This window comes from Corvus brachyrhynchos, unplaced genomic scaffold, assembly GCF_000691975.1.
Source record: "Corvus brachyrhynchos isolate BGI_N302 unplaced genomic scaffold, ASM69197v1 scaffold115, whole genome shotgun sequence".
Taxonomy (NCBI): domain Eukaryota; kingdom Metazoa; phylum Chordata; class Aves; order Passeriformes; family Corvidae; genus Corvus; species Corvus brachyrhynchos.
In genome coordinates this window covers 19,249,152-19,266,598 of record NW_008239553.1, presented here as the reverse complement: position 1 = coordinate 19,266,598, position 17,447 = coordinate 19,249,152, and the positions used below count along the sequence as shown (strand labels likewise).

The window sequence follows — 17,447 nt, the reverse complement described above, 5'->3', positions numbered from 1 at the left end:
GCGGCGAGGAGGGGGAGGCGGTGCCTCCCGTGCCCCGGGCGGCGCCGTGTGGGGAAGGGGCCCAAAGCGCCGCGCGGGCCCGGGGCCCGCCTGGTGTGTGCGAGCAGGCCCGGGCGGCGCGGGATGAGTTGGGCTGCGGCCTGGCCCCTGCTCTGGTGCGGCTCTCCCGGGAGTTCCGGCCCCTCGCCACGCTCCGTGTTCTGCGCGGTGGTTCCTGTACAGCCCGTCTGGGATGTGAGAGCAGCAGGTGCCTGCGTCGAACTTACCCTACTTTCACTGTCTCTTAATTTTCTTGTTTCTCTCGCTATCACCCGTTTCCCCGCTCCCGGAAATAACGATTTAGTCATGTTAAGGAGAGGTAGAATACTTATAATACGATCCCACTTTTACTGGCTTAAAGTATTTTTATTTAGGATCAGAGCAGGAAATGTAGTCTGTAAACAGTTTGGAGAATCATAGGCATTGTTTAAAATACAGAAAATAAATTTACTAATATTAAATTACTTTTTAGAGTAAGATAATATCAAATATATAACTGGCAAGCAGTAGTTCAGTGATCTGTAATATTATGACCCTAAATTATGTAAAAATCCTCTCTGTTATACTTCTGTCACATCTTTGAATTCGAAGCTATTCTGAAAGAGCATTGCTGATTCGGTGTATGTTCCTTCATATAATACTAATTTCTGATTCTCTTTCGTAGACATGCCCTTGGTGGAGTTATTTTTTAACTATTAACTCATTAGCAGCAAGTAAACAAGTAGGCAGACTTTGTCCAGATCAAGCTTCTCCCTCCCACATCACCTCCCCCCGGTTTGTGGGGACGCTGTCCAGTATTTCATATTTACCTATGAGTTTCGTAAACTAATTCTTCTTCCATAAACTGTATTTTAAAAGAGTGGTTTTTTTCTTGTGTGTCTAATTTAGAGGGATTGGTTTATAACCCATTACTTTTTATACAAAAATAGTCATGTTTGCTGTGTTCTTGGGCAAGGGAGGTGAATTTGACTGTTTGTTAAAGGCAAAGCAAAAAGAAAGCACATATGTCAAAAATATCTTAACATTTTAAAGGGACTTTTTTGGTCTTCAGTATGCCCAACTATGGCATTGGGCCAGCAAATAATGTTGTTTTCCTTATATGTACGTGAATTATTTGAATTATTCACCAGATTTTTTGGAAAGCCTTGAATTAAATGGTTTTTTTTCCAAAAAATCCCCAAATAATGCAACAAACCCCTAACACTTGAAAATGGAAGTGAATCTTAGGTTCTCTTTTTTATCCTTTGACATAAAAAAACTATTTTCCTTATGTTTGAATGCTGTTTTAAAAGATGAAGGATTCATAAAAGGTTTCCATAAATTCTGCAAGTCTGTAATTGTACATCTCAGTTTTTTGTTTTAAGGATTTCTATTTAAAATGTGAAATTCAGTATCTTTCTGTATTTGCATATTTTCATGAGGAGTTAATCCATCTCTCATAAAGCTGAACACTTTATAATAAAGTGATATTAAAGGAGGGGGATGGGTAAGATATCACTTTCTTTCTCCTAGCTTGAAGAATACACAAAAGGGTTAAGCACAATTTTTCTAGCTTTAATTTTGAGTTATCCTCAAAACAGAACAAACTCATTAGCTTATAAAGCTTGAAAAAAAACCCCTTTGCTGATAAAATATGTGGAAGTTTCCCTAATTTCAGCCCAAACATATGCTATACTTTTTAGAGAGGAGCAAATACGGAAAGTTTAATGACAAGACTGTGATGATGATTACTTTTTTTACTTTTTCTTGCCAGGTGAAAACTGCAGAAGTGTGAGGCTGACTGAAGAGAGAAATTAATTGTGCTGAAGTTAGTCTGGCTTCAACAATTAAAGGATATTTTTGGTACTTTTTAATTGAAGTGGAGGCGGCTTTTTTTTTATAAAAAACCATGGCAGATGTGGATCCAGACACGTTGCTGGAATGGCTGCAGATGGGGCAGGGGGATGAAAGGGATATGCAGCTAATAGCACTGGAACAGCTCTGCATGCTACTTCTGATGTCAGACAATGTGGATCGCTGTTTTGAAACGTAAGTAGTTTTGGCTTTCATTTATGGAATGTTATTTTCCCCTTTCTGTCGCTGACTATAATATTTAACATTCCTAGAAACTTTCAGCCTCAAAAACATTTTACAAACAGAACTTCTGTTTAGATCACTGAAATCAAGTGTTTCTGTTAATGTCACGTGAAGTACCCTTGTCTGATTAAAAGTGTGGTGGTGTTTGGGTGATACACAGTGCCTGTTCTGACAGAGGAGCTGATTGCAACTCTTAATACATTTCTTTAAATTAAATGGTGTGGATCTGGGGGAGGGGGCTTTTGTTGTTGGGGGCTGTTTTGTGTTTTGGTTTTGTTAGGTTTTGTGTGTGTGGTTTGGTTTTGGTTTGGCTTTTTGTGGTAGAGAAAAACTTTTTTTGTGCTAGGATTATAATGACCACCTAGATATATTTAAGTATCCATACTCTCACAATACTTTTATCAAGGGATATAGTAGCTTGTTTTGAGTTCTGTAAATCCAAGCAAAAATCACAAACAAAAACTGTTCACACAAATATTTTGCCCCTTCTTTGGAGCATGTTGCTGTTCATGCCACCCTCCTTCTCAACTGCATTTGTACACATCATATAGCACAGTTCCTGCACTCAATCCTTTTCATATTTTTCACTGCACGAAATGCTGATGTAATCACTTCTGTTACTTGAGTGTTGCTTCTGTTACATTACTTTCTGTGAGAGCCCACCACTAGTCTGGAAGAGGTAGCAAAAGTGTAAACAATCACAACTTTTACTTTTTTCGTTGGTTTCTTCACTTCTGATTTTCATGCTCTTGCCTCTCTTCCTTTCCGTGTTTTTTTTCATTGCTGTCACTTTTCATGATAAAATATGGCTAGTGTGTTTCAGATACATCCTGCTTTTTAGGAGTGTGGATTTGGAAGCACTTGAGAAGGTAGAGGTCTGTTACACTTTAGTTTTGTAGCTCTGAAGGAAACAGTTTTCAGACTTAGCTCTTAGAAGCGGTTCCCATGACTGCATTTATTGCAGGAAAAGTAAAATTAATACATCTCTAAAATTTGGATTTGTAGTAGTTGCAGAGCATTGAGCACAATTTTGTACAGTGCTTTAGAATTTGAAGTTGCCTGTCCTTTGCCTTGGTGAGCTTACAGGTAAAATTTTGACTTGAAGAGCCTTACTGTAGGGAGATCCATCCGACTTCCCTGTCTGTCCTCATGCTACTGATACTGGTGGAGTGAGCCTCAGAATTCACCATTGTAGAAAAAAAACCTGGTAGTTAAGAATGAATTTTTCTGATGAATCTGGGTGAACTCCCTGCTTCAGGATATTCTGCTATCTTCTGCGTATTTGAGAGTCAGAAATGAAATGTCAACTTTTAAAAATATAAACCAGGTGTGGGTTTTAGGCATCTTATTTAGAACAGACTTTTATTTCAATATAAATTAATTAAATAGTCCAAGTGCCTTTTTTTTTCCTTAAAGTGTACATAGTGAATGCTCTGTTACTGCACTGTTGGGGTTTTAAAATTATTTGTCTGAAAGAAAAAATATTTAAAATGCCATTTGGCCTTTTAATTTTTCTTTTGAATCTTGGTATAGTTTAATTTTACTGGTCTAAGTTCTCTATTTCTTTTCCTCTTGTAAGTTTTCCTCAAATAGAAGAGAATGAAGTGTAAATAGGGGAAGAAGTTACCAAAGTTCTCTGCCTGTTGAAGTGATTTTGCAATAATGTTAAAACCGCTACTTTTTATTGGCTCTGCGAATATACTGAAGTGTATGATCTGGTACCATGGTATTTGGTGAGCTGACATGGTAGCTCGTTACCTTCTTCCCATTTATCACCCACCGTTTTTACTCCTCCCAACCATACTCGTGTTCCTGCCACTGTCAGGGCTTACTGGACTCCTCTAATTCCCTGGAAGTGCAAGCTGCTCTTTAAACCTGCTGAAGAAGTTTGTTAGTTTTCTGCTGTTACAGTGAGTTACAGCATGTAGAGAGGTCTCTGATGAGCACTGGAGGTGGAACTGCATAACTGGAAGTATGGGAGAAACAGAGAAAGGTATACAGTCTTCAGTGGAGAAATTCTCAATGATTGTCTTGGGTGCTTATGGGTGCCTGCATTTCAAGGTGACTTTATTTATTTTGGAACTCTGTAAGAAATAGATGATATCTTGAAAAGTATTTTTAAAATCTTTGCAAGTGGCAGTTCAAATAGTCAAAATGGTCATGTGCTGAGAGGGTAACTAAAGTAATTGTGGGTAATATTTTACAGTTCCTTTTCAGCTTGTTTTTTAATGGAATTATTGTTTGCTGAAATAGGAGATCTACTGTGTGACAGAAGGGCTGCTAAACCCCCACTTTACAGGAACTATTTTCAGTGCATGCCTGATCTAGAACATAGATGTATTTTTCTGTTGGTAAGAAAACCAGCCTCTAGACTTCACAAATTTTTTTTTTTGGTCTACTAAGAAAGCATTTCCAAGTTTTTGGATGCTGTGCGCATGTTATTTGAAGGTCTTGTAATTGTTTATTGCTATTCGTTATATGTTGACAAAGCTTTAAAGAAAATTTTTCATTTATGAAACTCAACAACTGTGACATGGACTTTTAAAACAGTTTCTTGGAGAATTAAATGGGGTGTTTTTCAGAGCGTAGTTAGAGTGACTTTAAATATTAAGTATTAGTCCACTTTTACATAAGAAATTACTTGCTTTTGTGATGTAAGCTAAGAAAAAGCTCATCATTTTAGTGAAGTACGTCTGGTGATTAAAAGCTGCATATGGTGAGGACTGGCAAAGCTGTGAAACAAGACCACATTAAAAATATTGACATGAGCGCTGTGCACCATCTCTAAAACCACAACACAGTTTCCATACTGCTTTCTTAAGGAGTTAAGGGGAATATACAATCTTACTTAGCAAAGAAAGCACAAAGTTGGAGGGAAAAAAAAGTATTGAAATGTTGGATTCAGAATCTTGTACTTCATTTTTTCAGTAGAGAAACAGAGTTACTTCGCAAACGTGCTCTGAAGGAAATGATATAGCTAGTGATAAAGCTAATAATTTACCTTTGTACAAGAGTAATGGGTATTGAAACTAGTGTTTCAGACAGCTCAAAACTGGAAGCAGGCACATGTGCAGGGTGGTGTATTTCATATTCTTGTGGAGTTCTAGCAGCATCACAGCAGATTTTGGGGTATGCAGCTGATTAACAGGTAGTGCTGCCAAATAATTGATGTTTCTTTATGTTTTCCCAGATTTACGTATTACATCCAATTAAATTATTTTGGAAGTTACTCATATGTTAACATTACAAAAATCAGTGGCATATTCATCTTCTGGTGATAATGAGTCACAGACACTGCTAGTCACTTTGCATGAAGAATGGCTAACATTTTACCACCAGCAAAAGCCAGTAGCTTCTGTTAAGTAGTTGAGATGGAGTAAAGCAGCAAAACCGTTGTGATTATAAGTGTTAATCCCAAATTGTCGTTAAACTGTGTGGTATTAAATCCACTTGAACAGAGGTTTAAAGAATGCATTTAATATAAAATGAATTGAAATGATGGACTTTTTTTTGGTCTTTTAAATTACCTGTAATGGTTTAAATGTATGTAGAGGCTCTTAGTTACAATCTCACATTATTAATGTAACCCTTTTCTACATAGGTGTTTCAATTTATTACTTTCTCACCTCACTTTTTTTGGTGAAATAAAATTAGAACTCTTCTGGTTGGGCTTTCTGTTGCTGTCTGTCAGTGTAAAAGTACTTAGCAATTAATTACAATGAGAAGTTGTAGAAAAAGGCACTAGTATAACAAAGTAAGACCTGCTTAAAATATTTTTTACACAGCAGATGAAATAGGCCTTATTAATGCTCAGAAAGAGAAAACATATCTTCCTCTTTGGCTGCTCTGTAAGTCACCTCTGTATATTTAGCATGAGCAGATTTGGTAAGCAAAAAATTACCGGGAGTTACCAGCTCATTTGACAAATAAAAGCAAATTATACAAAGGATCATATTTTAGGGTTCTAATGTGTAAAATAAAAATACTTTCAGTTTATTTTTTAAATCAAATATGTTTACTTTAATTCACACTAAACCTTGTTCTTTCCAAAGTATCTATTCACTAGGGAAAACGTACCTTGTATTTGCTAAGAAGAGGAAATCCTAGTGAACGAAGACTGTTGATGTGAGACTGTTAATGTGAAACAGTTTAGCTTTACCTCCACCTGATTGCTTAAAACTACGTTCTCCTGTCTTTATCAGGATTGTAAAACTCCAGAAAATCAAAGTTAGATATATAGAGAAAAACAATACTTCTTTTAGAGATAGGTATAGGAATCCAAACTGCTGGTTTTCAGGAATATACTTGCAATCTGGGCTGCCTGTAAAAACATCTTTGTAATTCAGACAGTAAAGTGCCCTTTAACAGGTCTGACAACTGTGGAAGAACTAACAGGCTGAGAGAGCAGCTCTGTTGGTACCAAGGTGTTTTCACATTTTATGTCCTACAGATTTGCTCATTTTGTTATTTTAAGGAAAAAATAAAGCCAGACCATTGTTATGCTTTTGTGCTGGAGTGCAGCAATGAGTAAATCAGAATAAGTATTGATGTCAGCAATAGGCTTTCATTATTTTAAACCATGCAGAGTGTATGTTCTTAGTGTTTGGACTAATGCAGACATCTCTCCCAAATGAAATTTTGTAACCTTTATAATGGCAAGTCTCATGTGATTCCTACCAAGCTTTTTTTTCCTTTAATGAAGGCAGAGGGGTATGGCACCAGTGAAATACCAGCACTGGAGTAAATTACTCTGTGGCCTCCAATATAGCGGGATCTTCAGCATCCTTTAGTGTGGTTTTCTGAGATGGAAGTAGGGGTGTGCTCTGTATTTTTCAGGGAGCAGTCTTGTTACCACGTAATATTTAGAATTATTCCTGATTTTTAAGGCTGTTTTGTTGTTGTTGTTTTTGGTTTTTTCTCTTTTTCAGTTATAAGAATTTTATAATACTAATGTCTTTCTGGCTGCTCTTTGTAAAATGGGAATTAATGGCCTCACTATCACTGGTATTGTGGAGATTAATTAACCTTGTCTAGTTATTTTGAGAATCTTAATGGTTGCAAAGGCCAGAAGGGAAGATTAAGTCTGAATTGATGTCCTCTCTTCTGTCCTGGTCCTTATATTTTATGTGGTTATTACTGGATTGAGCATCTTGTTTGATACAAGCATAATGTGTAGCTAATGCTTCTGAGAGGGCATCCTACCGAAGTTTTACCCTCTCTTTTGCTATTAAGTCTGCTGCCTAAGCTGTCTTTGTTGTTGAAATTTGCTTGCTCTTTTCCATATGAATTGGCCAGACTTACGCATTCTGGAGACAGAAGTCAGTTTGCCTTTTCCTATTTAGATTAAAAGCCAGCAGTGTTCTTACTGTGAATGTACCTGCACACAAAAGATTTCATCAGCTCTTGATCTTCCTCCCCTTCTCTAGTTCTTCAGGTTACAAGTTCTTCAGAAATACTTTCCAGTGTTGCCTTCATCCATGCTGTTTATACTAGTGCCTTTAACTTACTGTTAACAGTTAAACATGCCAAGTGTAGTCAGATGTTTCCAAAACTTTGTACAGTAAGTGTGGCTTTAGTTATCTGTCTTCAGAGTTGCTTTCAAGGATGTGAATGCTTGCTGCTTAGGTATGGCTCAATGTATTACCTAGACTAAGATCCGTAACTTGACATCTGCGTGTGTTAAAGCACATTTTGTTTAAATGAGCCCGTGCCTCTGGGTAGTCCAGACAACTCATCACATTGTCACTATTTACTAGTGTGGCATTTAAAAAAATTTTTTCTAGTAGTATCCTTTGTTTTGTTCAGAATTTTGTGTATGAGATAAAACTGAAGTGATTCTTGCAAGTACTATGCAAAAGTTGGGTGTAGAATGTTAAGGCAGCAGGCTAATTACGTTTTGAAAGTGTCAGCTCCTAATAGATTGGATGAGATCAGTAAAAGAGATGTTACAGGAATTTCAAATCACAGGCTTCCTTTCTTGCATGACTACTGGTCAAGTGATTTTAATACTGGCCTCTTAAGAAGAGGTATAGATAGCACAGATGTTAAGTAGATTGCTAATAGGGAAGTGGAAGTTTTCTTGTGCAAGTCAGTTCTTTTTTTGGGCACCTGGGAATCCAGTAGAAGCTAGTGAGGAGATGTGCATGTTTAGGCACACATACAAAAGCACACTTTTTGTTTTAATTGTTAATTTCCTTTTGAAATGTTGACAGATGTAATGCATACTCAAAGCATTACCTTTTTGCACAATTGAGGTTACTACTAGTGGAAATCATAGGCAGGATGACCTGCAGTTTCACATTCTTTAATTTATTCAGCTATTGTGGACTAAGTTTCTGTAAAATATTTACAAAATGGTGGAGACTGGAGAACAAACATGTGGAATCACTACCCTGAGGTATGGCACAGCTTTTATAAGATGCTGAAAAATGCAAAAGGCAGCCTAGCACATCCTTTATAAATTCAGGAATAAACGAAATGACAATTTATTTAGAAATACAGAAATACCTATCCTGTGGAAACTGTTTCCTCATATGGATTTTTCTTATTTTCCTTTTTACACAACTGATATTTATTGAATGTGTAGTTGAATACTAAATGTCTAATACTAATTGTCTTCCTGCCTAATAATGAACTCTCGGAAGAGGGTTCAGCTCTGTCATTTATTTAGCTAAAAGAAAGTTTGAAAGTGTTTTTAAATGTCAAATTCGAATTCTAAATTAATTTCTTTTAATTTCTAATAAAGTGGAATTTCTCCTGGAATGGAGACAGGATGGAATTGTTAATTCTCCAGCTTAATTTTATTGGCCTGAGCTCTGATTGCAATCAGAAGTAGAGATTCAGAATTGTGCAAGTTTTAATGTTTTGTAATTCTGGTAAAAGTTCCTAAATTGCCAGTTTATTTTTAGTTGCTTTTTCTTTGTACCTTTAAAATATAGTATGGTATGTCTAAAGTTTTATACATGAGTAGATGTTTTCTGGATTTTATTTGTATTATAACAGTATTATATGAAAGCAGTGCAAAATATGTTCTGGTAATGAATGCAGAAGAATACATACAGGCAGTGCAGGTGTGTGGGTTCTTTTGTGGATGGTCTTGATTACTCTGTGTTGGTTTTGGTTCATATCTGGAAAAAAACCAGCCTTTTGGCGAAAGAAACAATGAGGGAAAGTCTGAGATCTCTTCCTGTAGAAAGAACTACAGAAAGGAAAAACAATCATTAATCAAAAATGAGTTGAAACTACTTTTGCTTTAAGAAAAATCTGTTGTGCAGGATGTTCTTAAAAGTTTGAGTTGTGTGACGTTGTTGTAAATGTTTTTCTGGTGTATTTTCCCTCAAAAACTGTTACTAATGAGATTTAACTTCAGTACTTTAGTTTATATTTAAAATTATTATATATTAAGGAGTGTAGACACATACAATTCCTTATTTCCCACTTTTAACTGGTCTCAGCAGATGGAATGCGTTAAAGATGCAGCTATTGCTAGCAGGCAGCTGAGCTTGGTTTTCTGCCACAAGTCACATGTCTTGGACAGGGCGGCTTCGCTGAAGGCTTTGTCACATGCCAGGGGCTCCCCATCAACTGAATCCAGCTGAATCCAGCGGTTACTTTGGAATTGAGTAACACACCCTCATGCTAGCAGTAGTTGTTAACTGTTTGGGGGATTAACTGAACTGGTCTTTTTTCCTTCTTTCAGGTTTTTTTAAGCACAGCAGTAGTGTAGTCTTCACCATTATTGTTTGTTTTAGCTAAAGATTTTAAGTGCATTAAAATATGAAATGTAGTTACAAAATTGAGTTTACAGTGCCTATTTTTACTTCCTTGGTATCTTTTTACATTGGCAAGCTGTAAAATCAGCTGAGTCACTTCATTAGAGTTTAGGGATTAGTACTGGCAGGAGCTTACTGCTGTAGCTATTTAAGAATTTTGTATCCGTATGGATATTTCTGTTCCTAAAGAGGTGGGTGTATGTGTAAAGGTTCAGAAGTGTGTCAGCATATGGAGTTATGCTGATTATAGTGCTGTAAATGCTGTAGTAATATAATTATACTGACAAATTTTCTTAGACTTTCTTGACATCAAGATGATTATGATATTTAGAAAAAGTTTTTAGATTAGGTAAATTTTTTGCAGAGAAAGAACACATATTAAAGAATTTATGTATTACGCTGTTTACAACCTAATAACTCCTTTTAACACTGAAAGTATAAATGTATTTATTTAAATATAAATTATACAGAATCAGCACTTTTAAATGTGGTTAACTTCCTAATGTCAGTGCAGGGAACAGAGAATGCTCTAGTGCCCTAATCTTAATAGATCAGAATATAAATGGGAAATATTGATATGGAATATTACCTATTTTGGACAAACCTGTCTTTCAGCAAGATCTTTGAAACAGGGTGGGTGGAAAACTTGGAAGATAGTAAGTAACAGCAGCTCTTCTCCTGGGAGTACAGGAATGAAGTTGGGTGGATACTGAGAGCTGCAAGACTTAAAGTAATTAGCAAGAGTGGTAGTGTGGGTTGTAGAGTAACCTCATTAACTTGAAGTCGTCTTTCACTAAGGAGTAACACAGAATGACCTTATTAATTCACTAAGTAGTCCCTAATCACTCTTCTAAAGTACGCATTTGAAGTACTTTAGGAAGTGCCCAGTGTGATGTTAATACAGCTCCCTAGAAATGAAAATCTAAAAAGATTTTTATTTCACTTTCGTGTTTATTAGAAGAAGGGCCTAAATAGAAACCTGAACTTCGGAGATTTGCAGTTATTTTCTGATTTGAAGGAATAAAAACTATTAAAGAACAGTATTTTCTGTATTAAAAACTCACTGTTATCTTTTTGCTTGTTCCACTGCAAATAGGTCATTGTGAACAGTGATTCCTCGCCTACAACTTTAAGAATTTTTCTGTCATAGTTTCTTTTTTTTTTTTGAGATACATTACTTTTAGTTAATATATGGTCTGGATGAAAGAGACATGTGAATGGGATTTTGATACTGGGATGAGTTAGAAATTATGCCCTTATCTTTTTTTCTCCTTGGTAGGTGTTGATGCTTGTAGTAATGGAAGGTTTATTTGTATATTTTTCTCTTGGAAATCAAAAGCATCATCTGTCAGTAGATGGAAGTGTACTTAAGCTGACCATTTGTTGCTATCCTGTCACATCAGTTCATTCAGTGCTGTAGCTCTGACCTCAGCCTCCTTTCTGTCCCAGGAAGTTTTGACAGCCTTGTTTTTCCCATGTAGACTTGTTTTCTAAAGTTGAGTCCAATGTTCAGCCTTTGTCTGTGTTATAGATGCTCCTGGAATCCTTTGTTTTACTATCTGTCGAAATACATTTTAGTTCTGAGCATAGTCTTAGTTGGAACAGCAATAAGGTCTATATTATAAAGGGCCCTAATTTTCCACAGCAAATATTTGAAGCAGTTTTAGGTCATTTTGATCCATTTTGGCCTGCAAAACCAGTAAGGATTTACCTTGGAATTATGGTGTAATAGTGGTGCATACTTAACATGATTTGTCTGACTCACTCTTTGGTTCCTGCTGGTGTTGACTGTATTTGCTTAGTTAATGCTTCATTAAAAAGAGGGGCTGGTCCTGAAAAGGTGCTGTGCTTGCTCTGTTTGCTAGAATTGCTTCTAGGTAAGCAGTGGATTTCTCTTCCCTCTACTTAGGCTTACTTGTACTTCCCCCTTGCTTATGCTTTAGTGCCTTTACTTGGGATTGGATTGTGTGAAGGCTCAAGGGCTACTCTGAAAACCCATTTTCACAATTTTGAGGCATAAAGACAATCCACTGAATGAAGGCAACACTTTCCCTCTCTTTTTGTTGATCAAATGCCAGCACAGAGAAATCCCCAGTGGAGCTGCCTGAAAAGAAGGGAGCGGTGTACTTTGGGCATTTGCTATATGGCTCTGATCGCTCATTGTGGGGCTGGTGTTCCCAGCTACCCCTGCTAGTTCTCTCTCTGGCACTACTCACACAGGCATGTTCTTGTCCCTGAGACAAGGTAGAGCTGATGCTCATAGTTTCAACCACAGGAGCCCCATGTCATCGCTTAGTGCAGATTTGGGGATTAAAGGGTGATCGCTATAAAGCTGACCTGTGTCCTTTGGTTTGTATGCAGTTATTGATAGAAAAGTTAGCTACAGCATAAAGACTGAAGTCCTTCAAAATGACAGCTAGGCAATTTTATGCTGTAATTGTTTAGCCACCTGTTTGAGAAGATCATGGCTGGAGCACCAGGGATGTGTTCATATACCCTACTTGCCTGCTATTGCCGGCTGAACCGTTCATCTAGACTGTGTGAATGACAGAACTGGTACTTTCTGGTCTCTTTTTTTCAGGAACTTTATGCTCTGCTGAGTCCTGAGGGGACTTCAGCAAGCCAAAAGAATCTGAATTTATCTGTATGGTCTGTGTGTGCTTATGAGTGTAATCTGTCTATCTCCAGAGGACACTCCACTGCCTTTCTGTTTTTAATTGCCAAGTCACTTTCTATGACTCCATGAAAAGTCATTGCAGTCCCAAGTTACTGGAAAAGGAAATATTGAACCCATCTATAAAGGGTAGAAAGGAGGACCATGGAAACTACCACCCTGTCAGCCTCACCTCTGTGCCTGGGAAGGTCATGGAACAGATCCTCCAGAAGCTGTGCTAAGGCACACGGAGGGCAGGGAGGTGGTTCTAGACAGCCAGGACAGCTTCACCCAGGGCAAGTCCTGCCTGACCAACCCTGTGACCTTCTGTGTGATGGAATGACTCTGTCAGTGGGCAGGGGAAGGGCTACAGATGTCATTTATCTGCACTTCTGTAAAGCCTTTGACAGGCTCCCTCCTAACATCATTCTCTAAGCTGGAGAGAGATGGATTCGATGAGTGGACTGTTAGATGGATTAGAAATTGGTTGAATGGTCACATCCGGAGGGTAGTGCTCAATGGCTCAGAGTCCTGATGGACATCAGTGACAAGTGGTGTCCCTCAGGGATCTGTTTTGGGACAAGTGTTATTTAATATCTTCATCAATGACACAGACAGAGGGATTGAGTGCACCCTCAGCACGTTTGCAGATGATACCAAGCTGAGTGGTGTGGTTGCCACAACTGAAGGATGGGATGCCCTCCAGGGGGATGAACAAGCAAGCATGAGAAGTGGGCACATGGGATTCTCATGAGTTTTAACAAGACCGAGTGCTGGTCAGCCCAGAGAGCCAAGTGTGTCCTGGGCTGCACCCAGAGCAGCGTGGGCAGCAGGGAGAGGGAGGGGATTCTGCCCCTCTGCTCTGCTCAGGTGAGACCCCACCTGCAGTGCTGCATCCAGCTCTGGGGTCTCAGCACAGGAACGACATGGACCTGCTGCAGTGAGTCCAGAGAATGACCATGAAGATTACAGGGATGGAGCACCTCTCCTATGAGGAAAGACTGAGAAAATTGGAATTGTTCAGCCTGGAGAAGAGAAGGCTTTGGGCTGACCTAATTATGGCCTTCCAGTAGCTGAAGGGAGCTTACAAGAAAGCAGGAGAGGGAATTTTTTACAAGAGCATGTAGTGACAGGACAAGGTTACTGTAGTGGGTTAACCCTGCGCACCCACCAAAGCCACTCTGTTGTTCCCCTCCACAACTGGACAGGAGAGAATATAATGAAAGGTTCATGGTTGAGGTTAGGTCTGGGAGAGAGATCACTCACCAAATACTGTCATAGGCAAACCAGAGTTGAATTGGGGATATTAACTGAATTTATTACTAACAAAATCAAAGCAAAATAATGCAAAGTAAAATAAATCTTAAAAACACCTTCTCCCCTACTCTTTCTTCCTTCCCAGTCTCTACTTTCTCCCCCACCAGCAGTGCAGGGAGATGGGGTCAGTTCATCACTCATTGTTCCTGCTTCTGCTCAGGAAGAGGAGTCCTTCCCCTGCTCCAGTGTGGGGTTCCTCTCACAGGTGACAGTCCTCTGGGAACTTCTTCAACCTGAGTCCATCCCATGGGCACCAGTTCTCCACACACTGCTGCAGTGTGGGTCACTCTTCCATGGGGTGCAGTCCTTCAGGCACATCCTGCTCCAGCATGGGTTTCCCCTTGGTTTGCAACCTTCTCTTGGGCATCCATGTGCTCCAATGTGGGTCTCTTCCATGGGCTGCAGGTGGATCTCTGCATTCCCATGGACCTCCATGGGCTGTGGGGGAATCTCAGCTCCAGCCCCTCCTCCACTGACCTTGGTGTCTCCAGAGCTGTTCTTCACACGTATTCTCACCTTGCTCTTCTCTGGCCACAATTACATCTGCACAATAACTTTTCTTTTTCTTAAATGTTTTATCACAGAGGTGTTACCACCATTCCTGATTGACTCAGCCTTGGTGAGCATCAGGTCCATCCTGGAGCCACCTGGCATTGGCTCTGCAGGACGTGAGGGAAGCTTCTGGCTGCTTCTTACAGAAGCCACCCTTGTATCTCCCTCTGCTACCAAAGCCTGGCCACACAAACCCAATATAGTTGCCCAGAGAAGCTGGGGATGTCCCATCCTTGGAAGTGTTCAATGCAAGGCTGGGTGGGGCTCTGAGCAGCCTGGTCTAGTGGAAGGTGTCCCCGCCCATGGCAGGAAGCTTGGAACTGGATGATCTTTAAGGACCCTTTCACTCCAGGCCATTCTATGATTTTGTATGCATCTCCGAAGAGTTCCTGTGTAGCTAACTGGAGTTTTTGCCTGAAACCCTATGATAAAGCCTGGTTTTCTTATGGGAAGACTGGAAATCATTCCTCTAAGTCAGAAAACAAATGTACTGACAAGTGGAGATTGTTCTCTACCTGCTGATTGAAAAAGTGTGGTCTCTGATTAATGTAGGTAAAGGTTCTGGCAGAAAGGTAATTTTAAAAAACCCTCAACCCTTAAGTTTGTGCTAGAGAGCTGTTTTTTTATAAGGGCAGCATTGCTGATACAGTGCACTGGCATTTGTGTGCTGACAAAGAAGTCAACACAAATTATATGCTCTTAGTAACTTAGTATTTTTACTGTGTCTGTTGGGTAATTGGCTCTGGTGGATAGGTGTTTTAAGGACAGGAATTCTAATTTTTTTTGTGTCCTTTTTTAATCTCCTTTTTTAAAAAAATACAGCCAAGTTCCTTTTGTGTTGTCTCTTTATAAGCTGCTAAATGATAGAAAAAATGTAAGTTTTAGATTTGCTAAGTATGGCTTTCAACTTTCTGTGTCTGTGTGGCCATCTAAGAAAAATGGTTTACTACTCTTGCTGATACTAAAATAGACAGTGGAACTCCACTTGGTAATACAAGTGTGGGTTTGGTTTGTTTGGGACTTTTAAGATTTGTGTTTATTGGATTTTTTTTCGCTCAATATAGTTTGAAGAACATTGTTCATAGCAGTGTTTTAGTGATCTGCCTGGTGTTGCATAAAATTCAGTATAAAAGATCCTACACCAAAACCATTGAATACATTGTCCACTTTAAATTTCATGTACTGAAATGCTTCTTGTGTTAGCATATGGTAGTCATCTAATAATGAGTACAAATTTCAGACTTTTTTTCCCACCAGTGGATGTCTAAAATGCAAAGTTACTGTAGAAACTCTTCTTAAAAGCAACAGACAGTAATAGGCTGGATAGGCCAGTAAAAGTTTTACATATGTGATTGGGGTTTATTGAAGCTTCACTTACTAATTTGTCATTAAGGATGGTTGGGCAATGTATTTATTTGTCAAGCAGCATTTTTAATTTCTTCATAAGGCATGGTAAGATCTTGAAGGAAACTATTGGCATTTTGCTGTCCCAGGATTTGGTGCCTTTGTATGAGCCATTGTATACTAGATGGCATACTGAATGACCTCTGAGTCTTCAGAATGGTTCATCAACAAGTACTTCACCTGTCTTCCGGTTTAAAAAAACACGTTGTTATTGTTTCTTTTTTGGGTTTAGAAAAGTTTTAGGCCATCTTTTGAAAACCAAAACCATCCTTGAAGGAAAAGTTGCAATATTTGCTTCCTGTAGATTTAGTCTGGTCTCCTACATCTAGGGTTGAGGTGTCCAGCTATTTTGACTACTGTCACAGCATATATCCCCTTCACTTAATACCCCACCATCACCTTGGTAGTCTTTTACCACTGTGGTGAGCCATCATAATGCTAAGTTATTTATAGCTAAGTAAATATGCTACTGGAAGATAAATTGACTTAAAATATAGCTCCATGTGTTAGAACTTTTGATCCAAATCAGTCTTATTCACAGCTGTCCTAATAACGAAAAGTATTATTTCAGTTTATATTCTGTAATGTCAGAGGAATAGAAGGAGGACCATTGCAGCTTGCTTTTTTTGGTTTGGAGTTTTGAGGATGTTCTTCACCATCCTTGCATATGGAAATGAGGCTAACAATAAAGAGGAGAGCCAAAGGCTAACGAGACATGGATATGGAGAGAAAATGCAATGAACACAAGCTATGTTAATTAAATATGTTCTCAGTGTGATAAAGGGAAAAAAAATGAGGCAGGAGGTAGGAGAGGAGACTGAAATAGGATAAAAAGACAAGGGAAATAATGTAGGGAAGAAGGACCACTCAAAATCAAATTGTATTAAACCCAAAATCTTCAGTCTTTGTATATAAAATTTCATGATTAAGTAGCTATTAATCATCATGAACCTTGAAGCACTGTTAAGAAAACATGCATTCTGTTTGGTGATGTGAGGTTAATTCCTAGAAAAAAATCCCAACAAGATAAATTTTTCCCCTGTATGACTGTAAAATTTCAAGAGTATCTTTTTCTGCTGGCTTCTTAATGCAGCGTCTTTGCAGATTACCTATTTGAATTTTCATGTGTGTATGAGATGGGTTCTAAATGAATGTTCTGAACCAACTATAAATTAGTTGAGCAAATGATGCGTGCATGGAAAGCATTAATGTGTAAATGTGGAAGTGTATGAAATTGCTCCATGTAGAGAAGTTTGCACAACATAGTAATGTGTTGTGTTTTTCCTGCAGATGTCCTCCTCGAACCTTTTTGCCAGCACTGTGCAAAATTTTTCTTGATGAAAGTGCTCCAGACAATGTACTGGAAGTAACAGCTCGTGCCATAACGTATTACCTGGATGTATCAGCTGAATGCACCCGTAGGATTGTGGGAGTGGATGGAGCTATCAAGGCACTTTGTAATCGTTTAGTAGTTGTTGAACTTAACAACAGAACGAGCAGAGATTTGGCTGAGCAATGTGTGAAGGTAAGTATACTTAAGAACCTCTTGTTTTTAAGAAGGAATTGGATAATTTGCTGTTTCCAAAGAGCTTGCTCATGTTCCAATCCTATTAATTTTATTAAAATGTGATGCA

The 17,447-nt window shown here is 38.5% G+C and overlaps 1 protein-coding gene across 9 annotated transcripts in view; it reads left to right on the top strand.

Annotated features, from left to right (window-relative positions):
* Positions 1–222: 222 nt before the first annotated feature.
* Positions 223–17,447, top strand: part of HECTD1 (HECT domain E3 ubiquitin protein ligase 1) — a 62,415-nt gene continuing 45,190 nt past the window's right edge. For 4 of the 9 annotated variants that reach the window (XM_008639570.2, XM_017741763.1, XM_017741766.1 and 1 more), the window contains exons 1-2: positions 1,928–2,067; positions 17,104–17,338. In XM_008639570.2, the coding sequence (XP_008637792.1) occupies positions 1,928–2,067; positions 17,104–17,338 (375 nt within the window). Of the gene's footprint in view, positions 248–1,790; positions 2,068–17,103; positions 17,339–17,447 lie in introns of those variants that run through there. The other 5 variants (XM_017741767.1, XM_017741762.1, XM_017741764.1 and 2 more) reach the window with 3 other exon arrangements.